The sequence below is a fragment of the Peromyscus leucopus genome, chromosome 7 (assembly GCF_004664715.2).
Source record: "Peromyscus leucopus breed LL Stock chromosome 7, UCI_PerLeu_2.1, whole genome shotgun sequence".
Classification (NCBI taxonomy): Eukaryota; Metazoa; Chordata; class Mammalia; order Rodentia; family Cricetidae; genus Peromyscus; species Peromyscus leucopus.
Genome location: NC_051069.1, coordinates 112,256,415 through 112,279,720, shown reverse-complemented (window position 1 = coordinate 112,279,720; position 23,306 = coordinate 112,256,415). Strand labels below are relative to the sequence as shown.

Genomic DNA, 23,306 nt, shown 5'->3' with positions numbered 1-23,306 from the left:
TACACCATTCCTTTGTCCTTCTGATCACTCTCATGATGGACAATGTGCTGGGCAGTATAACTAACCAGATACTGTGAATCTACAAATGACTAGCAGTTAGAAATCAACACCATGACAATATATGCACAATATACCAATCTTTACCCTGGTTAGACCCTAAACCCCTTCCGTGATCATTAAATATAGTTCCCTCCCTCACCCTTTCTTCTGAGAAACTGAGGACAGAAACTGGGATCTTACACATGATAGGTACACATAACCACCAACCTATGTTCAATGTTCTACCTTCAACTGCCCTGCCTAGAGGTTTTTGTGTATATAAATCTTTCCTAGAAGCTGTAACACTGCTACAATATCTTATTACTTGTATACCTCTATCATGAGACTGTGAATTGCAAGAAAATGGAACATTTAAAATCTTTTATAACTTGCATCTAGCATAGTGACTTAGGTAAAAATAAAACGAAGTAAGAACTTTTTAAAAGCTCAATAAAATGAAATTCAAATGAAATTTCACCTTCTTGCACATGTCTACAATTCCAGCACTTGGGAGGCAGAGGCAGGATAGTGAGTTGGAGGCCAGCCTTGAATATAGAATGAGTTCAAAGCCAGCTATAAATATAGATTCCAATCACATGTCAAATAAACAAATAAATACCTTCTTAATAATTCAAACCAAGTATCACATGGTAACATATGTTATCAATATCAGTGTAAGGTTAAAGGTATAGAATACACTGATAAATCAACGCATTAAAAAATTTTAAATGGGCTGGGCACGGTGGTATATGCTTTTAATCCCAGCACTTGGGAGGCAGAGGTAGGAGGATCTGTGAGCTCCAGATCAGCCTGATATATATAGCAACTTCCAGGATAGTCAGTACTATACAATGAAACCCTGTCTCAAACAAACAAACAAAAATTAAATGTTCTTAGAATTTATAAAAATTTAGGAGGTTTCAAATCTAGTTAGAAGAAAATCAAACATGAAAATTTTCTTTTAAAAAGAATAATTCAGGCTGGGCAGTGGTGGCTTATGCCTTTAATCCCAGGACTTGGAAGGCAGAGGAAGGTGGATCTCTGTGAGTTCGAGGCCAGCCTGGTCTACAGAGTGAGTTCCAGGACAGTAAGGGCTACACAGAGAAACCTTGTCTCAGAAAACCAAACTAAACCAACCAAACAAACAAACAAACAAAAAAACAAAAAAAAAAAAAAATTCAGGGTGATAAATATAACTGTTTAGAGAATATTATTTTTAGAAACTACACAAATACATGACCTAGGGATTTACCTACAAAATGACAGGAAGAACATCTTTTCTCATTATCTAATGTTATCAATTTAATTACCTTCTTTGCTCATCTTTGCTTATTCTCTTACCTGCCACCAGATGGATTGTGCCCAGTATTCCAAATATTGGTCTTGTAACAGCTGAAGGGGGGACATCTTTTTTGACTTAAAAAAGAAGAAAATAATAGAAAAGCTCACCAACAAAATAGAAATTTGAGTAACTTCAACTAAATTAATTTGCACAATTTATTCTAAAAAACTAGCATTTTCCATTAATATCAGACCTCCATTTCTGCAGAACATAAAATATAGGTGTCCATGTGATATTAAAAGAAGATGGTTTAAGAAACAACACTCTTCAGCTTCCTCATCAGGTAAATTGTAGGTAATTTCTAATGTTGCCAGAAGACTAAATACTATCTATCCCTTTAAGAGTAAGTAGGAGTAAGGATCTGAGAAAAGAGTTCCATCTCACATACTACTAACAATATGAAACTAGAACTGTCCATCCATGTTAGAGATTCAAAAGAAAGGAAGAAAAAGCATTCTTCTCCTGTGTCTATCAACAATGTACACTGGTAGGCAAGAAGGCAAATTACTACCCCTGATTTCTATCAATGATGTCCATTATCAATAAAATTGTACCTTAAAGAATGCATTTCACAACTGTTGAACTTTCAGTCAATATGTTTCACAGAACTTATTTTGTAGTACTCTTGTTTAGAAAATAATGCCTCAAAAGCAGATGGGAGAATTCCAGATCAAACAAGCTTGCTTTGTTTGGTTCAAATTCAAATACCACTATTCCATCTCCCACACAGTCACATGAAAACAGAACTCTGAGGAACTGACAGTAAAAGAAAGCAGTCACTCTCTAACACAAGGTTCTCCAAACTCATGTGGCTAGAAAAATTTATTTTATTAAGCTTTTTTTCCCCCAGTTTTCTTTCAACTTATTATCAGCCTGAATCTCATTAGTGTAAACTCAAGTCCTGATCCTTAAAAATCAGTCATAGTAGTAATTCTATTATTCTAAAAAATTCTAAATAAAATGCTAAAAAAGGTCGATTCATTTATGTTGGTCTCTAATAAATCAACTGATTTAATAATATTTTGTAATTACCTAGTATGAAAACTAGAAATGAGTTAAATAGCAAGTTCAAGGGTAGCCTGGGCTACATAGCAAGATTGTATCCACAAATAAAGAAAGAGCAAAAAAGAGTGAGCAAAAAACAGCTCAAGAGAACATTTTGTTCTGAATATACTGAGATTGACAAACTCAAATATACTACTATGGTAGAACAGTAAGATTTATGCACAGTAGTAATAAAATTGTAGCAATTCTCAAAATATATGTTAGTTTTTCATGGTAGCAAAATAATCTATTTTCTATGGCCATAGTTTGCATTCTTAATGGTAAAGAGAAACTGGCTGAGAAACAGCTGGTAAGTTAGCCTCTCATTATCACTGACTTTGTATCCAAGTATTTTACTTGATTAAAGACTGTTGGTATCATCACCTTACATCACACCTATCTTGACCATTAATATTTCAGTCTACTAAAATGGAGCTGCAATCTCTACCTACATGTAAAGTCATTGTAGTCTAAAAATAAATGAGAATACACTTTACTATAACACTTACAAAAGCACTAGCTCATCACTTATACATAAAGAAATAATAGTGTTGAATGGTATAATACTTCTCTGAAAGTATATTAATTAATAGTTAAAACTAATCAGCTACCTTGAAGAGAAACCATCAAGCAAGAGACAGAATATGTTAATTATCAACCTAAAGCAGAACTTTAATGACATTTGTCAAAGAAAAACTGTCTAAGGTGCTTACAGAAATAACCAGTTACCCATACAAATGGAAAGTTTAGTCATCTTTTTCTTATACTTCATTAATCTACTGAAAATATTTTTATGTTTTACTTTACCTACTCAAACAATATTTACTAAATATCTACTCTGGTAATTCAAATCTTTTCTTTAAGATAGGGTCTCAATACGTAGCCCTGGCCAGGAACTTATTATGTATTCATTCAGTTCAATTCAGGCTGACCTTGAATTCACAGAGATCGGCCTGCCTTGCCTCCCCAAGTGCTAGGATTAAAAGAGTAAACCTTCAAAGATGTTCTTAAAAATAAGAAACATACTGCCTGGAAGTGAACTAGAAATTTTAAATCTATGAAATATGACATTCTAGTGAGTATCCTTGTACTAAACCAATGAAATATGAAATTCTAATGTGCTATTACTTGGTGTTTAACCAATGAAATTAAAAGTTCTAATGTGCTAATACCTGGTACATTACTTTGTCATCAAAATTATTTAACATTAATTTCTTCAGAACTCAGATAGCTCCATACACACAAGTGGAGAAAGAATATTTTTCACACCCAAGGGAAGCAAAAAATAAATTGGATTTATTTAAAAAAAAAAAAAAGCATTGCTTGAAATATTTACAACTTTTAGTCAGTGAAGTACATTTTCTTTTTTCATGTTTAAAGTACTCTCATAGTTATGAAACTTTTCAAAGCAAAACAAAGCATCTGTGAAAGCTCCTTAAACTTAAAGCAGAAACCCCTTCTTCACATTCAATTGTCAGCTCTAGAAATGAGTTTAGACATCGAAATCAAACCTATCAGAATATAGATAAGGAAACACAAATAATTCTGGCCTAGACCTGGTGACACACACCTATAACCTCAGCACTCAGGAGGTAAAGGCAGGAGGACCCAGAGTTCTGGGTCAGCCTAAGCTATGAAATGAGTTCTAAGACAGCCTGAACTATGCAGCAAAACCCCTTCTCAAAAAATATCTACCCCCAAGTTAACTAAGGTAGCAAGAATTAAGTTTTCTCATAAGAAGGCACTCAAAGAGCTTCATAATGATGCACCACTGACAGTCTTTTATTACTGCAATCTCAGTACTGAATCTTTCTGGGAATCTCTGAAACTAGCTATACATACCTGCAAGGGTGACCTCTGTGGACACTCGGTCAATGGTGAGTACATCATCTGCTCCATCATCACAAGCTTCCACATAAAATTTTTCAGGTGTAATATGCCTAAGAAGAAATTGACAGGCATAAAGAAGTCAAATAAAACCAGGACTTAAAAAATGATTACAACAGGGTTTTAATGAAGCATTAAGTCCCTATTTCTAAACAGAAGGCACTGTTAAGTTCACTATCCTTATGAATTTACTGAAATTCTTTCCACTTGTGTATTGAATGCTGTTAAGATTTTAATTTGCTATAAAGCCATTAAGTTAAATCATTTAAGAAAATAATAATCTTCTCTAATGTATTACATTAAGCATCATGGAAAAGGCAGTATAGCATAATAACGGCACAATGTATAGAGCCAGATGATGTGCTGTGGGACCATAGGCAAATAATTCATCTTTTTCTGTTCTTCACAATTCCCTTATAATAAGGGAATCACCACATGTACAGCATGAATATGTAAGCCAGTGTTTGGTACTCAGTGCTTATTAAACACACAGTAAATAAGATGTTGTATTAAGAGCTGGGGATACAGTTCAGTGGATGAGCACTTGTCTTGTATATGAAAGGCCCCAACTTTGATCCCCAGGACTAAATTTTATTTTATTTTATTTTTGGTCTTTTGAGATAGGGTTTCTCTGTGTAGCTTTGAAGCCTGTCCTAGAACTCGCTCTGTAGACCAGGCTGGCCTGGAACTCACAGAGATACACCTGCTTCTGCCTCCCGAGTGCTGGGATTAAAGGCGTGTGCCACCACCGCTCAGCTCAGGACTAAATTTTTTAAGTACGTAACTAAAACAGATTAGCATTAGCTAAAAATATTAAATTGTTTAAAGTAAATTACTTAAACAATTGCTTTATTTATACCTTCCTGAAAAAAATTCTCATTTCATAAAAAAGACAATGAAATGAAATAAGAGGGACAAAAAATGGGAACCTACTTTGGTACACAACTTTGTAGCCCTAGTCAAACAGTTGATTCCTCAAGAGATCAACTGGACAGATCTGTCAAACAACTCAGCATAATTAAAGACTAACTCAGGAAATGTGAAGAGCTGCCAAACAACAAAGTAAAAAGGTGGGCAAACAGTGCAGATAAAGCAGACCATAACTTAAAGTGAGGCCACAGCCACTACAGGCAGAGTACCCACCCCACCCAGTCTTTCTTGTTGATTCACCAGACTTCAAAGTTTTGTGTGTGTGAGCAATCTCAGGCCTTCTCCTCTTCTCACTTAGCTTTTCTACTCCCATGACTCTGCCACACTTTGTCTATGAAAAATCTTACACAGCCATCACTGACATTAATTTCCTATTTACCTAGTAAGTTATCTAGTGTTACAGAGATGTGTCTTATAACAGAATATAAAGTATACTCACTGTTTCTGACTCTGAATTTTCTGAGCAATAGCCAATCCTTGATTATTCAAATATAACTAACATCCATTTATGGGTTATCAGTAACTAAACTGTTAATAGTAGACTAAGTTCCTTCATTTTAAGGAGTATTCTAAGAGAATGAAAATCAAGCAAAACACTGTACAACAAAGAATGTAAATCTGTTTCAAATGTCAATATTTAGTCATTTGTTCCCTTTTATCACCTGATCTACTTCACTGAATGGACACATCACCATTTCTTCACTCCCTTTTGATAGGTATTTGGGCTGATTTTTGGCTTTGGGGTTATTAGTAATGAAGGTGCCATAAATAATCTTGAACAAACATTCAGTCAATAGACTCCTCCTATCTATGAGTAACTAACTACTCAGAGTACCATGGTCAAAACAGTACATGTGTGTTTAACTTGTGCTGAGGAAGGAGAAAAATGAAAGACTGTGCACAAGAAAACTTTCTGTGGTGGTGGATGTGTTCCGTATCTTAACCCCAGCAGTGATGATATAAAAATCTCAACATTTACCAAACTCTGTATTTTAAATATATGCCACTGGCTACATGAACTAAAGGTCAATATCTAATGAATATTTATAATAAAAAGAAATATAATAAAAAAGAAAACAAAGTTATTAGTCCTAAAGCAAAACAAAGGACTTTGTGGTAGTTTGAATATAATTGGCCCCTATAAGCTCATAGGGAGTAGCACTATTAGAAAGTGTAGCTTTATTGAAATAGGTGTGGCCTTATTGGAGGACAGGTGTCACTGTGGAGGTAGGCTTTGAGGTCTCTTTTGCTCAAGCTTCACTCACTGTGACACAGACCACTTCCTGTTGCCTGCAAGATGTAGGACTCTCAACTACTCCTCCAGCGCCATGTCTGCCTTATGTTGCGATGTCCCGCCATAATGATAATGAACCGAACCTCTGAACTATAAGCAAGCCATCCCAACTAAATGTTTTCCTTATAAGAGTTGTTGTGGTCATGGTGTCTCTTCACAGCAATAGAAACCCTAACTGACTTCCAGTTTTTCTTAATTGTAAGCAAGTATCTTAGTTATGGTTTCTATTGCTCTGATGAAATACCATGACCAAAAACAACTTGAAGGGTTTATTTCATCTTACAGCTTGTAGTCCATCATCCAGGGAAGGCAGGGCAGGAACTCAAACAGGGCAGGAACCTGGAGGTAGAAGCTGATACAGAGGACATGCAGAGTTTTCTTTACTAGCTTGCCCAGGCTAGTTTGTTATAGCACCCAGGACCACCAACCAAGAGGTGGTGCACAACAGGCTGGGCCCTCCCACATCAATCACGAAGAAAATACACTACAGGCTTGACTACAAGTCAAAGTTATGGAGGAATTTTCCTAATTGAAGTTCCTCTTCCCAAATGACTCTAGCTTGTATCACATCAACATAAAACTAGTCAGCACAGAGCATTACCTCTAACTAGTTCTAAGTCATTTCAAACATTGGTTTTCAGGATCCAGGGCAAGGTGGCAGATGCCTATGATCCTAGCACTTAGGGGCTGAGACAAGAATATCGTTACATTCAAGTCCAGCCTAAGCCACACAGTAAGATCCTGCTCACCTCCCCCAATTTCAGCCCACATCTGCAGAAGGCATTTTATGTATTCATAAGCCATATTCCTACTGTAACATTTACTGCGTAACATTTATTTAAAAATTATGGGCTAAGCATTACACCAGTCTAGGGACTAGAAGACAAGTAATAATATACATAACACAAAAAGAAATTTTAAGTAAAAATCAAGTCTGAAAACCAAACTTTATAAAGCTTTTTGAAAAAATCATTGTCTATAAACAAAGATGGCATTTTGAAAAGCCTCATCATTTAGAGTCTATCCATGCCACAATGTCTTTCAAGGTTTTAAACACATGTGCTACAGAACAAACATCTTTTTCTGCATTCTCTGAGGCTTAAGTAAACTTAGGACTTAAAAAGGCCATGTGAAATGCTTTCATGTGTGGCCAGTGCTATCACTGAGCATTTTGTCCCACTTTGAGTGTCCTAATATACACCATGAAGTTTGTTTTGTTTTAAATAAGGTTCACACCAATTAACAAAGAAGCTTTCCTCAGGGCTGGAAAGATGGCTCAGAGGTTAAGAGCACTGACTGTCCTTCTAGAGGTCCCAAATTCTGTTCCCAGCAACCATATGGTGGCTCACAAAGATCTATAATGAGATCTGGTGCCCTTTTCTGGTGTTCAAGCATACATGCACACAGAACATTTATATACATAATAAATAAAAATATCTTTAAAAAAGAAGCTTTCCCCACCTGACTTTTAAGCAAGTACAGTGAGAAGATATGGCTCATTACCAATGCTGCTTTAGAAAACCAACAATGATTTATTCCAGTCCAGTACTAGCAAAGCAAACATCCAGAATCAATCAACCAAAGCACCCTTATAGCCCTATTTACATGGCAAACTTACAAACTAGATCAATGGCATTGTTTTATGTAAACTTGACACAAGCTAGGGTTATCTGAAAGGAGGGAACTTTAATCGAGAAAATACCTCCATAAGATCTGGCTATAAGGTATTTTAATTAGTGATTGATGGGGGATTGATACCATAACGGGTGGTACCTTCTCTGGGCTAGTGGTCCTGGGTCGTAGGCAGACTTTTCTGTCCCACCAGCTGCTCCCCAAATAACTACACAGAGACTTAATATTAATTATAAATGCTTGGCCAATAGCTTAGGCTCATTTTTAGCTAGCTCTTATAACTTAACCCATCTCTATGTTGTGTGATATTTTGTTTGTGTTTCTGACAAAACTTGCCTGGAGATAAGAGGGTGGAGTTAGCCACTAGTTAACCATAGAGGCCAGGCAGTGGTGGCACACACCTTTAATCCCAGTGCTTGGGAGGCTAAGGCCTTTAATCTTAGCACTGGGGAGGTAGAGACAAGAATATAAGGCAGGTGGAGACAGAATTTCAGCCTCTTTTTGGTCAAGGATTCAGAGAAGTAAGAAGTCACTAGTGGCTGCTCCTTTGCTTCTCTGATCTTTCAGGTTATTACCCTGATATTTGACTCCTGATTTTTATTGATAAGACTAATTAATTAGGATCATGCTTCATCCCTATTAATCTATGTGCTGCTCAGAGGCTCGTTTACCTCATATACATACATACCATCTTGCTCGTGTCTCCTCCAATGCTGCCCTTCTCCCCAGAATTCTCTCTGCCCCGAAAATTCTGCCTAGCCATTAGCCAATCAGCTTTTTATTAACAATGAGAGCAACACATCTTCATAGTGTACAGAAGGATTACTCTACAGCACTGGGTTCTGTAAGAAAGCAGACTGAGCAAGTCAGTAAGCAGCACCTCCTCTCCATGGCCTCTGCATCAGTCCTGCCTCTGGGTTCCTATCCTCTTGAGTTCCTGCCATCACTGTTTTTGAAGATGAACTGTTATATGGAACTGTGAGTGAAATAAACTTTCCTCCCCAAGTTGCTTTTGGTCCTGGTATTTCATCATCACAATAACAACCTTAAGTAAGACAGCATCTAATAAAAACACTATTTCAACAAAGTCTTAAGAATATTACTTTAGAAGTAGTCACCCTAAAAAGGCTTAGCGATGAGCAACAAAAAAATACAGATGTTCTTATCTTGACTATGCTAGTTACTAGCTCCATAATGCTGGCTGGGTTATGAATATCTACTCAGTGCCAGGCTTATCTGAAAAGTTCCTGGATCACAGAGCTTACTTTCTAGTGGGAGGCAAACACTACACAAGGAAGTAATTCAATAATTTTAGACAGGGGAAAACACTGTGAAGAAAATAAAGGTAGGTTGGAGAAACTGGTGATAGAGGATACCAATCTTGTTTAAGGGTTAAGCAAAACAATATGTAAAAGCTCTTGGGCATAAGAAAAAGATATCTGTGTTCTTAATTAAGCCTGGGGATGACAATGCTCACATCTAACTCACAGAACAGTTAAGAGTCACACAAGCATTTTTCTAAATCACACTTTTGTGGGTAGTAAAGGCTGACACATAGGAATGGTAACTTTCTTTTTGAGACAGTATGCTGTTCAAGCCAAGCTGACCTTGAATTTGTGATTCTCCTGCAGCTAAAGAAACTGTTAATAATCACTACATCTTTTAAATCTTACACAGAAAATATCTAAATAATTTAAGTATGAAGGAATAACATTGCCCATGGGGTGGTGGTACACTCTTTTAATCCCAGCACTCAGGAGACAGAGACAGGTGGGTGGATCTCTTTGAATTCAATGGCAGCCTGATCTACAAAGCAAGTTCCAAGACTGCCAGGGCTTACACAGAGAAACCCTGTCTCGAAACCCAACCACCACCACCTCCACCGCCAAAAAAAAGAATAACACTGGAATCAAGTTATGTCCAATTCAAATATCATCTGAACATAAAACTAAGACACAAGAACAGTAATATATTGGCTGCATAGCTAAGCTTTAATTTATATCTATCTCCAATTGTGTTTTTGTTATACGTATAATTACTCCAATGATAGTTCTAAAAGAAAAAAAATACCTATACCTCACATTTTAACCCTAGAGTTTAAAAAAAAAAAAGCTGTCCTACTCTCATTAATAAAGGCCCTAAATACTGTCTTCCAACTTATTTGTATCAAACTTATACCAATAGAAACCTACACATTTCCAAGAAACATTCTTCAAATCAGAACATAAAAGAAGCTACACTTCAAAATAAGAAACCAGAGCCATTTTTTAGGAGTAAACACCAACCTAAAATACCAAGGTTACACAAAACAATGCTCTGATTTATTAACAACCAATGTTCTGATATACAGGATATCTGATATGTTGCAGCCCCACAGGTTGAGAACTACTGTTCTAGAGTATTAAAAACTTGTTTGGCTCAGCTGTTAAAGTGCCTGTTATCAAGTATGATGATACAAATTTGATATGTGTGGTAGTTTGAATGTAACTGGCCCCTTAATCCTGAAGGGGGTGGCACTATTAGGAGGTGTGGCCTAGTTGAAGTAGGTGTGGCCTGTTGCAGGAAGTGTGTCATGGTGGGGGTAGGCTTTAAGGTCTCCTTTGCTCAAGCTTCACTCAGTGTGACACTTAGGCTATCTTCCAGTTGCCTTCTGATCATGATGTAGCCAGCACCATGTCTGCTTGAATTAAATGCTGCCATTCTCCTGCCATGATGATAATGAATGAACCTCTGAAATTGTAAGCCGCCACCTCAATTAAATACTTTCCTTTATAAGAGCTGTTGTGGTGATGGTGTCTCTTCACAACAATAGAAACCCTAACTAACACTCTGGAACAAGCATGGTGGAAGGAGACAGTCACCTCTCACAAGTTGTCCTCTGGACTCCATATGCTCACCATAACATGCAAGTACACTCACACAATCAATCAATAAATGTTGAAAAGAATTTAAGAGCTTAAAAATTCTGAATGTCTTTCTTATTTATAAAGCTATGAGTATATGAAAAATAGAAGGCCCCTAATTCTAATAACATAGCAGAGTCAGCTTTAAAAGACAGCAGATGTGGATAATACTCTGCTTTTTTTTGGCAACCATCTTTACAACTAAAAGTTTGAACAATTAATCCACAGACAAAATGTGATGAATAAGAGTTTTATGGAAAAATTATTTACAGAAGTAACTGTGGTAGGCAGAATTCCAAAAAGTTCCCCCAACATTCTTATTTTCTAATTATGTAGGCACTGTCCTAAAGATGGAATTAAGTTTACTTATTGACTTCTTAAAAAAGGGAGATAAGCAGTGGTGGTGCATGCCTTTAATCCCAGCACTTGGGAGGCAGAGGCAGGTGATTTTCTCACAGAGAAACTCTGTCTTGAAAAACTAAAAAAAGAGGGAGGTAAGTCTCAGATGGTAAGGGTAGACTCAATATGATCATGTCAGTCAGGCAGAGGGGAAAGAGTTTCATCCTTAGAATCATTAAACCAGCAACTGATGGCTAAGGTAAAATAGCTAGGGTGCAAGGACAAAAGAGACGCCTTCAGAAGCTAAAACTAATCTCAAGCTGACAGCCTGAAGAAATGACGACATTGGCTCCTCTACCACAAGTAGCGAGTCTCAGCCAACAATGTGAATGAGCTTGGAAATGAATTCTTCCTTCAGTCTTCAGTCCTGAACACTCTGTTAATACCTTAGCTGTGAGATAATATGTTATGTTTGCTTTCTACTGCTGTGACAAAACAACATGACCAAAAGCAACTTAAGGAGGAAAAGATTTATCTGGTTTATAGGTTGCAGTCCATCAGAGGAAACTAAGCAGGAATTTGGAGGTAGAAACTAAAACAGATACCATGGAGGAATGGTGCTTACTGGCTTGCTCAGCCTGCTTTCATATACTACTCAGAACCACCTGCCCAGGAGCAGCACTGACTGAGTTTCCCACATCAACCATTAATCAAGAAAATGCCCCACAGACTTACCTACATGAGATTTTGATGGAAGCATATTCTGAATTGAATTTCCATCTTCCCAATGACTCTAGCTTGTGTCAAGTTGACCAAAAAAACTAATCAAGATATTTGTAGTTTATAGTAATTGGCAAAGCAACAAGAGAACACCAACACTATTACATAACTTCCTACAGAGCCAAGTAACATTCACCTTAACTCTTGGCCAGAATGTGTCCACAAGATGAGGGTTAGGGTACCTCGCCCTGGAACACTACAGATATGCTAAGCATTGTTAAAGCACAATCTCTTACACTCAGTGTTGATGGTAAGTTCTTTAAGTTCTTATTCTAAGAACACCTTCCTGTAAATAAGCAAAGATGTTGGAGTAATGAGGTAATCTGACTTTCTAATTGCTGGCTCTGGAACTCTCACTTGCTACTCTTGAATGTCTTGAGCAAATGGAAGGGGGAGGAAGGGGCGGGGAGAGGAGGGGAGGAAAGAAAGAAAAAGAAAAAAAAAATCCTACCATGCCAGTTAAGCAGCCATCAGAAAAATACTGACCATTGTGAATACTCCATGGACATTTTAGGGAAGCTACAGAAGGCCTACAACTGCTTGCTCTACCAAGAGTACAGCACCAGCCAAGTTGGTTTCAAGCAACTTGCATGAGACTTTTCCTGTATTACTTTCATCCAGAGTAGAAGGCAGCACTTCTTTAGTAACTAGCAGAGGGCTGCTGTTGTGATCCATGCAAAGTGGCCAGTTCAGAATAGATGTGAACAGAGACCATAGAGTAGAGGGCAGCAAGCACTTCTTTAGTAACTAGCAGAGGGCTGCTGTTGTGACCCATGCAAAGTGGCCAGTTCAGAATAGATGTGAACAGAGACCATGTATATAAAGGTCTGTGGTTGATGCAAATGCCCATTCTCTGGCTCTACGGGTAGGTTGTTGAGTTCCCTCGGTGAGGTGAATAAGAAACACCCCATGCTGCTGCACCCGCCCCCTACTGTTGCCAGCATTAGGCCCTCCAAAATTGTCTCCAAGTGGCATTTTCTTGTCATTAGTAATATAGCAATGATTATTCAATATATAATCTCAGAGAGCAAATGATAGACAAACGCAGAGTTTTAGCCCAAGAGCCCTTGGACCTTTTCTTGTTCTTAACTCTCAGAGAGATGCTGCTAGACCCTAAGTTGCAGATACTGCCCTATCACTATTCTGATAATGCAATTAAAGTGTTCTCTCTTATTTCTTCCATATTTATAAACAAAATACATTTTTAGGGTTTGGAACACAAAATCTACCTGGTTTAAATCAAGTAAGGCAGGGCCCAGTATGATTGTAAATGCCTTTAATCCCAGCACTCAGAAGGCAGAGGCAGGAGGATCTCTATGAGTTTGAGGCCAGCCTGAACTGCATAGTAAGTGCCAGACCAGCCAGGGCTGCACACGGTGAGATCCTGCCTCAAAAAATATAATTCTAGTACTGAAAACTTACACAAATTTGTATGGGAGAAAGCCTGGTTACAACAAAAACTGGAGAATGAACAGTAATTTACTCTATGTGAGAGGATTCAGTGCCATGATTTCTTTCATTGATGTTGGACTTTAATCAGGTGAAATTTATCAATAAAGTTTGCTTAATTAAAAATGCTATTCTAGGCTTGGATTGAAAACATGAACAATGATATCAGCTGACATTTCTATGGTTGGTAACTATGACTTAGAATCCTACTACTCACAGAAGCACAGTGTCATTTGCTCTTGCTGTCCTCTTTCTCTCTGTTCATTCCCCACCACTCATTAACTGGCCTTAACCCTGATCTGAAATATAGCTGCCTTACATACTAAATTCTGTCCTGTGAATTTTTAGGTTCCCTAGACTTCATTTCAAAAGCTGATGAGATTTTTTAAAAATAAGTACTTATAGTCAAAAATAACTGAGTAAATATTCTATGATGCAATTGTTGCTGGTGTGTATGGTTTTACTGCTATGTTTGCTTTCAAATCTTCACCAGTGGCCACTCTGTAGACAAAGGTACTGGCTTTAATCCACTGGATGTTTTCATTGACTTAGTGACAGAGTAAACATTTTAAACATTCTTTTATCCTAGCCAAGAAAATATTACTAGTAATGTAACAATGGCCATTTAATATATATTCTCAAAAATCAAATTGTGGATAAAGGTAAACTTCTAGGACATCTGGGACAAAGCTAACAGTAGGCTTCAGGTCTGAGACAATCTACTCCCCCTCCTTTTCTTTTCCCTTTCCTTCCTCTATATACCTTCCTCCCTTTTAGTGCCCTAATTTCTGACAGGTCAAATTTTAAACCTGATTTAAGAAGAGAGCATAGTATGTTCTCTGATGAGAAATTTAATTTTAATGAAGTATCATGGAGGCCACATTCTGCCAGGAAATTTTCAAAATTAACCCATCAACAGGTTATATCGCACTCTCAACTAACAAATACACAGACTAGACTTCATGGAAACTAAGATAAAGAATCTATCAGGTCTACAGCTCACATGTATCCCAAGATAGCTACAAGTGTGACCCAACACAAAGACTGTAACCTTAACTTACACTGGGATTGATTGATTGTGGCAATAATTAAAAAAAAAAAAAAAAAACCTAGCCAGGCGGTGGGAGCACATGCCTTTAATCCCAGCACTCAGGAGGCAAAAGCAGGCAGATCTCTGTGAGTTCGAGGCCAGCATGGTCTACAGAGTGAGGTCCCTGTCTTGAAGGGGGGTAGGGGATAAGAGGTGGCAATTATGTCACAAAATTGAACACTAGTGCTTCCTAGTGGCAGGATAAAATGGTGTAGCCAATGTCAGTCTTTCAAAATCTAAAATTAGAACTGTTATACAACCTAGCAATCCCAAGCGCCCACCCCTTTTATTTTTTTGGAGACAAGAGTCTCACTAAGGAGCCCTGGCTTTCTGGAACTTGCTATGTAGACCAAGCTTGCCTCTACTAACTCATAAAGATATGTCTGCCTCTGCCTCACCAGTGTTGGGATTAAAGGCATGGCCAAAATGCCTGGCAGAATTCTACTTTTGTGTATGTATTAAAAATAACTGAGAGAAGTATCTAGACGAGATTATTTGCTATACCCACATTTAAAACAGCATAAATCACAATAGCCAAAAAATACAGAAGCAATCTAAATATCCATCTTTGGATAAACAAAATGTGGTACACTGCAGACATGCACTGCATAACATTTTTTATTTATTTGCTATTGTTATTTTTCGAGACAGTCTCAATGTGATTAAATAACTGAGGCTGGCCTTGCACTACCAATACTTCTGCTTCCTCCTCTGAAGTACTGGGATTACAAGCACGTGCCATATGGGTATACTGCATAACATTCTGGTCAACTATGAACTCTATGTACATAGTAGATACCCTACAGGCTAAGAGTGTAATAAGGTTATACCATTTGGTCTGGTAGATGCACATTCTGATATTCACAGAATAATGAAACTTGTATGAGGATGCATTTCATAGAACATGTTCCCACTGATGAGCAATATAAGACTATCCATTAATGGTATGTTAGTCAGCCTTACAAAGAAAATTCTGACACATGCTACGAGAAGGTTGAATATAACACAAATTTCTAAATGGTCTTAATAAAAAATCCATAGCCTGATATTGGGGCAAAAGCTGATAGATCAAAGAAGCAGAGCAAACCACAGCCACCACCTCTTACCTCACCAACTCCTCAGCCTGAAAGAGCTCCAGCTGAAAGGGCTTCAGCTGAAAAAGCCTCTAGCTGAAAGGGACGCTTCTGCCAAAAAGCCTTTAGTTCCTGTCTCCTCACTCCTTATATAACTTTCTCTGCCCAGCCATCACTTCCTGGGATTAAAGGTGTATGTGCTTCCCAGTACTGGGATTAAATAAAGATGCATGCCACCACTGTCTGCCTCTGTTTTCTCTCCTAGATTAAGTCAATCTCATGTAGTCCAGGGTTGCTGTGGGATGTTCTGTATGCTTTGAATGTGTTGCTCTGATTGGTTGATAAATAAAAAGCTGACTGGCCAGTAGCCAGGCAGGAAGTATAATCAGGATAAACAGACAAGGAGAATTCTGGGAACAGGAAGGCTGAGTCAGGAGATGCCAGCCTGCTGTCCAGGGAACAGCATGTAATGACATAGAGGTAAAGCCATGGAACACATGGCAACATATAGATTAACAGAAATGGGCTGAGTTTAAGTGTAAGAGCTAGATAGTACTAAGCCTGAGCTAATGGCTGAGCAGTTTTAATTAATATAAGCTTCTGAGTGATTTTATAAGCAGCTGCGGGGTCCTTGGTGCTGGGTGAGCACAGGAAAACCTTCAGCTACACAGGGTAGCTTTGAACTCACAGAGATCCAGACGGATCTCTACCTCCCAACTGCTAGGATTAAGGGTGTATGCCACCACTGCCTGGCCTCTATGTTTAATCTAGTGGCTTTTTCTTCTGTTCTCTGATCTTCAGGCAAATTTTATTAGGGTACACAATATATCACCACATTTCCCCTTTTTCATCTAAAATAAAATAATAAAATATAATTAAATATATTAATTATATATTTATTAATATAATAATAAAAGGTTATAACTAGTATAAGAAAAACTATATACAATAAGTACAATAAGTATATACAATATATAGTCAAGAATTACATTAACAATGTCCAGTTCATAAACATTTGACAAATTCAGAGAAAATACTCCATTATCTATCCTATTTTGGTGAATCCAAAATGTTCTACCTAATTCACTTTCTATTCTAACTTGCATTACCAACCGAATACTATCTTTTGATGTCTTTCAAACCTGTACACTTTATACCTCTTTAGTAAAAGAGTTTCTTTTATGAATTTAACAAGGAAAACTATAACTATCTAGTCTTAACTCCCTCAGAGACCCAAGAAGGAAATATTACCTAAGTAAGCAGGAAGTGCAAGCAAGAGACTTCCAAAAAATGTGAGAAGTGACAGAAACAGCTGGCTGCCTGGACAGTCACCCAAGGTTCCTCTGCAATGTTGGGGCATCCATCTTCGGCCTATAGGCCTAGCATATCTGACAGATTCTCTGTGAAGCAGGATTTTCTAAAGGGCCTTCCTACCTTGCCTTGGCAAGGTTCCGCAGTCCTTTCTTTTGTGTCCTGCTTGTCCATTTGGACAGCATACTGTCACCAGTTGAGGCAAGGGCACTTTCTTGCCCAGTGGCTAACTTCTTCCACAAAGTAAACTCCATATGGAGTTTCCTTGATGTCCATCACTTTTTAGGAATTTGTATTACAGTTGAACTTTGAAGCATTATAGGAAGGAAATAAACCAGTCACAGAAAGAAAAATACTGAGTCCACTTAAATGAGGCACTGGAATGACTATTCAAATCCATAGGAATAGGAGAATAGTGGTTGCCAGGTGTGGGAAGGAATGGAGGAAGAGAGAGTCATTTAATGAACACAGAGTTGTAGTTTTGCAAGATGAAAAGAATTCTTGACATAAACTGTAGCAATGGCATACAGCAATGTAAAAGTACTTAATATCATGAAACTGAATGCATATAGTTAAGAGGGTACATTTTTAAAGTATATTACCACAATTAAAAACTACTATTTGCATAGAAACATGACTGTTGTCATATAACTGTTAACAACAAACCTCCTCTGAAACCTTAAAAGAATTAAATTAAGGTCTTAAAATGTTTAACATATCTCTGGTTTGAAAAACAGACGTAATATTTGACTAGATTTAATTAGGAAAAAGAACTTAAGACATAAAGAAGGGTCCTCTGGGCCCAACCTCCCTTTGGATTCCATCAGTATCATCTCAGTCTCTCTTTGGGTGCTTCTCCTTACTGCACAGGTTCACCAGGGGCCCAATACAATGCCCAAATCAACTGATATCTCTAGGAAGCTAATTCATTTCAATCCCATCTTCTTCAAAACTCCTGGATCCTATCTATTCCTTATCTACCTTAAAATCCACTAATAGACTCCCACAAACAGATCAACTCCCCAAGCCCACTGTGGTAGTCAGTGTACTGGTGCATCCAATAATCCTAGTACTTTTGAGAAAGAAACAGAAAGATGAGGAAGGAGTTCAAGTCATCTCTGAGTTCAAGACCAACCTGGGCTCAAGAGGTTCTTTCTCAAGCAGGACTCTCTATTATGAACTTCTATACAACTAATGCCTCCTCTGTGCTGTGGATATTGCTCTGTATAAATAAACACTGGCCAATAGCCAGACAGGAAGTATAGGTGGGACTAACAGAGAAGAGAATTGAGGGAACAGGAAGGCAGAGGGACACACTGCCTACAGCTGCCGCCAGGACAAGGAAGATGTAAGGTACCAATAAGCCACAAGTCACGTGGCAAAGTATAGATTAATAGAAATGGGCTAAATATAAGAGTAAGAGCTTGATAATGATAGACCTGAGCCAATGGCCAAGCAGTTTAAATAATGTAAGAGTCGGTGTGTTTATTTTATAAGTGGGCTCCAGGACTGGCGAGACTTGGTGGGAGCTGGAGAGAAATTCTCCAGCTACACCTCTGGACACAAACCTTTATCATCTGTGCCTAATTTCATTAAGAAAACTTCAGCTGAGCCACACCCTTCCCTTCATGCAAAGCTGTGTAAATATGCTGAGTGTTCACTGTACTAGACACACTATTCATATGTTCACTGCAGTGAGCTTAGATGGCATTTGCTCTCTGGGCTTCATCACATTTCTCCTAATTGCATAGCTATGTAAATGAGAGTGTTTAAGAACAGCAAATTCCTGAGGAAATAGTATTTCTTTTTCCCCTAAAGGTATAAATACTTTTTAAAAAAACTTTTGCTTTATAATTATTATTCAAATATATACATACATGTGTACGTGCACACTTGTATGATAGAGATAGAGATAAGGAAGGAAGGAAGGAAGGAAGGAAGGAAGGAAGGAAGGAAGGAAGGAAGGAAGGAAGGAAGGAAGGAAGGGTGTCTGTGGAGTCCAGAAGGCAGCTTTGAATCCCTTTGAACTAGAGATAAAGGCAGTTGTGAACCACCCTATGGAGGTGATGGGAAATGAACTCAGGTCCTCTGGAAAAACAGCAAGTGCTTTTAGCCACTGAATCATCTCTCCAGCTCAGGAAAGACTATTTTTTTCGGGAGCAAACTACCACCTGACTCAGTATCTAACAAATATATTCAGCATGTGATCTACATGTGGCTGAGAATAGCTATGAATGCGACCTGATACACAATCATAAACTTACCTAGCACATTTTTTGTTTAAAAACAATTTTGGAGGGGGTGTGTGTGCTTTTTTTCCTGTAACTTGACAGCATGGTTCTTAAGTGTGTACATTGTAGATGATAAAATCATTTTACAATGTCAAAAAGCTAGAAACACCTAAAAGGATTCTTTGCCTTATGTTTTATTTTGGCTGACATTTAAAAAGAAAAAAGGTGGTGCAGGGTGGCTTTAATATTATCCAATAATGCATTTTTATATTTTTGCAATTTCAAATTTACTGTATCTGACATTACTCATGCTATGTAAGTAGCCTAAAATGCTAGGCATGTTGACCGATATCAATAATCCTAGTACTGGGAATGGTGAGGCAGAAGAATCATGAATTCAAGGTCAGCCTGGGCTATACAGAGGACTATGTCTTTTAAAACAAACAACATAGATTCTGTTTTCTATATGAAAAGTCCACATGCACATGTCAACTATTTTCTCTTACAAGTAACTCAGTTTTATGCCTGGCTGTCCACAGACTAAAGAGAGAGCAATCTGATAAGGGTCATTTGAATAATGTAGTGTAATGGAAAGATCACTGGACTCTTGGCCAACTGTGTTTCAAGGTTGACTCTGCCATGGCTTAGTGTGTGACCTATGTGACCAGGACACCATGTGACATTCTTTAATGAGGGCAAACTATATGTTAACCTATGACCTCACAGAGGCACTGACAATAATAGACATGAAAGGACTTAAGATTCTGATGTTTCAAAAGAACACATGCCAAATTATCCCAGACTGTTCTTCTTGAAGTAATCTATACTGGATAAGTTCATTTACTCTGGAGATTTACAGAGTAGATGCTCTTCAAAGGTTCATGCTAAGTATTGCAAAGAATTAGAGAAGAAATCAACATTAAGGTACTGATCACATTTTAGATACATTTAGCCTTGTTGGAAAAACAAAGTATACATACTGTATTTCACATGGCAAAATAAGTGGTTCAAACAGTACTTTGGTCATTCTACTTTTCAGTCCTCTTGTCTATGAGAGAGAAAACATAATGTGTAAATCATACAAATATTTGGTGCCCAAACCCTGTGACAATAAATCCTCACTTTTGGCTTCAAAAATGATACAGGAGCTCAATGAAGGGAAACCAGATTCTCAGGTTTCTATGAGGCACCTTGAGTACTTTATCTACAAACTCAACATAATGAAATATAAACACTCATATTTTCAGAAAAAAATTATTCAGAGACTGAATAACCTGCCCAGGATGCAAAGCTAGTAGAAAGTTTTAGAAGTTAATCCATTGTCTGGTCTGACTAAACCACTTGAGATCTCTCTTCACTGCAAATGTGACTGACCAACATGTAGACAGGACAGATGAAGAAAGCGCTCTGGCAGAAAGATAAAAATAAACCCGACATGAAGCTAGAAGAGACGTAGCAAACTTTAGCATGACTCACAGGAAATAAAGTTAGAAGATTATAAAGAGATTAGAATTCAGGTGGCTAAGAAATGTGGGCTTGATCTTGTAGGTCAATAAAATGGAAGTGGAAATTGTAAGCTGAGAACTAAAGGACGAACAAAACATATCTGGAAGGCGATAAGTTTAACAAGGCAGAGAAGGGCTGAAGAAAATGTATGACATAATGTACAAAAGGTTATTATTTAATATCCACACACTTCAACATTTAGATAAGTTACAAGTTATATACTAGTACATCTATAATAAGTAACTTTTCTTTTTCTTTTTTGGTTTTTGAGACAGGGTTTCTCTGTGTAGTTTTGGTGCCTGTCCTGCAACTCGCTTTGTTTTGTAGACCAGGCTGGCCTCGAACTCACAGAGATCTGCCTGCCTCTGCCTCCAGAGTGCTGGGATTAAAGGCGTGCACCACCACTGCCCAGCAATAAGTAACTTTTCATATGGCTCTTTTTAGGCGTTTTTAAAAAGTGGCTACTATGTCCCACCAATTCTTAGATCAGCAACTAATTCAACATACAAATACCTCTAAAACTGAATATTCTTTGCTCAAGGCCCATATTTAAAAGTTTAAATAGGAGGGTCAAAAAGGGGTGGAAACAGATTCTAACTCACAAACCCTTTGCCCAAGAAAAACTTTCAGTGAAGTTCTACCTTCACATTATAGAAACATCCAAAACCTAAAGACTGATAGTGACTTCCATATAACCCTAGATTGTTTCCACTGCAATACAATATAGAACTCAAATCCATAGTTTCTACTTCAATACAAAACCATTGCTCCCACCACTAAAGAATATATTTCCCTTCTCTTTTTATGTATACAGAGGATGTCTGCCTGTATTGAGGTCTGAACTGGTGAGACTTAATGCCTGGGCAACTCAAAAATAATCCTCCTAATTCTCAAATTATCCATCTCAGTCATTCTTAGTTGCAGGAAAACTCAATGATATCCTGTAATCTAAAGCGGAGCTGCTTCAAGCCAAGGTTCCAAATAGCTTAAACACACCTGAGACCTAGTACAGGATCATATTCAGCCCTTCAACAACTATCAGGTGGACAATAACCTAATTTGCCAATAAAGTACATGTGACTCTGGCCCAACATAAACCAATACACTTTGCTTCAACTGTCACCAGGGTGATTGTTCACTTTGTTAAGGAGAGTTAAAAGAAATGGAGAGTGTGCAGCTGAGGTTTTCAAAGAGAATTGTAGCAAGTGGAAGAGGAACAAAGGTTGAAGAAAACCAATTACCACCTTTTTTCAATAAACACCAAGTGTTGAGCAGATGGCCCCTCCTAACTTTACACCTAACTTTTCAGTTATTCATAAGGAGCACCCAAACTACATTTGCTTCATTGCAAACGAATTAGAATGCCTAGGTCTAAGTAACAGGATATTTTTAACTTAGTTTTTCGAAGTTATATTTGCTTCTGCTGCTAAAGGCATTCCCAGACTATGGTTTGTGACTTTTAAACAATCTCAAGGTAAATAATTAAAGCGATTAGGGCGAAGTTATTCGCCCAAGAAAGAGTGCAGGTGTGGATAGTAACAGCATGAGAAATATCTCCCTTTTTTTTAAAGCTCAGGACGAGCCAAAGAGCTTATAAAATTCTATTTGTGCATCTCTAAAGAACCAAAGGCTAGGTCTTAAAACCTCAAGCACCTGGCTTTGCTAAAAAGTCAATTTTACTGTGCAAAAACTGGAAGCAAGCCTGTCGCTGTCAGCACAGAGAGCTGCAATAAGCACAGTAAATTCGTCCGGCCCTTCGGACGACTGACTGGATTTGTGTTGCACCCTAAGAAGGACTAGTCTTAGCGGCTCCCAGGCCCGGAAAGCCAGAAACCAAGAGAAAGGTCTGCTCTGCCGACGAACGCCAGAGCACTCCCGGGGGTCCAGTCAATAAGGCCTCTCCCAGAAGCCACACCGGGAGCTCTCCTAACGCTACGGGCTCGGGCTCGGCTCACCGCGCTAGGCCCAGCGGCGGGCAAGGCTGCGGGACACCGGGCCTACGCTGTGGCCGGACGGAGAAAGCCGAGCCCGCTAGCCTGGGCAGTGCGGGCCGCACACGCTCCGGGCCTCGGCGCCCGCTCGCCCCTCGGCCCTTTCCTGTCAGCGGCCGCAGCCCATGGGACTCACAGCTTCAGCTGCTCGTAGGCCGCCGCCGCCATCGTGCACTAGCACCTCCTTCCTTTTCTCTCCGCCTGCAGCGGACCCCGACGCCACCTCGGCTCCGGCACGGCCGCTCTCTAGGTGCGGTGGTCAAGGAGCCTTGGCCTGGTCCCACCCCCTCCCGGGACCGCCTCTCGGGAGAGCACGGGAGCCGGCGGCGGACAAACCAGTGCGCCAGCCGGTACCTGCGAGACACGCCTCCGATGCACGGATTGGAGCAAGCCAAAGGACGCCGTGACGTTGCCGCCGGAGATTGGTGCAACGTGCTGCGGTGAAAGGTGGAATCCCGGTAGCGT

General features: G+C 38.6%; 1 protein-coding gene across 3 annotated transcripts in view; it reads right to left on the bottom strand.

Moving 5' to 3' along the window:
- The window catches only part of Sacm1l (SAC1 like phosphatidylinositide phosphatase), a 69,857-nt gene extending 46,710 nt beyond the window's left edge, over nucleotides 1-23,147 (bottom strand). Inside the window, exons 1-3 of one of the 3 annotated variants that reach the window (XM_028890482.2) lie at nucleotides 22,978-23,147; nucleotides 4,268-4,365; nucleotides 1,381-1,455 (exon numbers count right to left, since the gene is read on the bottom strand). In XM_028890482.2, the coding sequence (XP_028746315.1) occupies nucleotides 1,381-1,455; nucleotides 4,268-4,365; nucleotides 22,978-23,009 (205 nt within the window). In that variant the 5' untranslated portion in view covers nucleotides 23,010-23,147. Of the gene's footprint in view, nucleotides 1-1,380; nucleotides 1,456-4,267; nucleotides 4,366-20,324; nucleotides 20,393-22,977 lie in introns of those variants that run through there. The other 2 variants (XM_037208076.1, XM_028890483.2) reach the window with 2 other exon arrangements.
- Nucleotides 23,148-23,306: the final 159 nt, after the last annotated feature.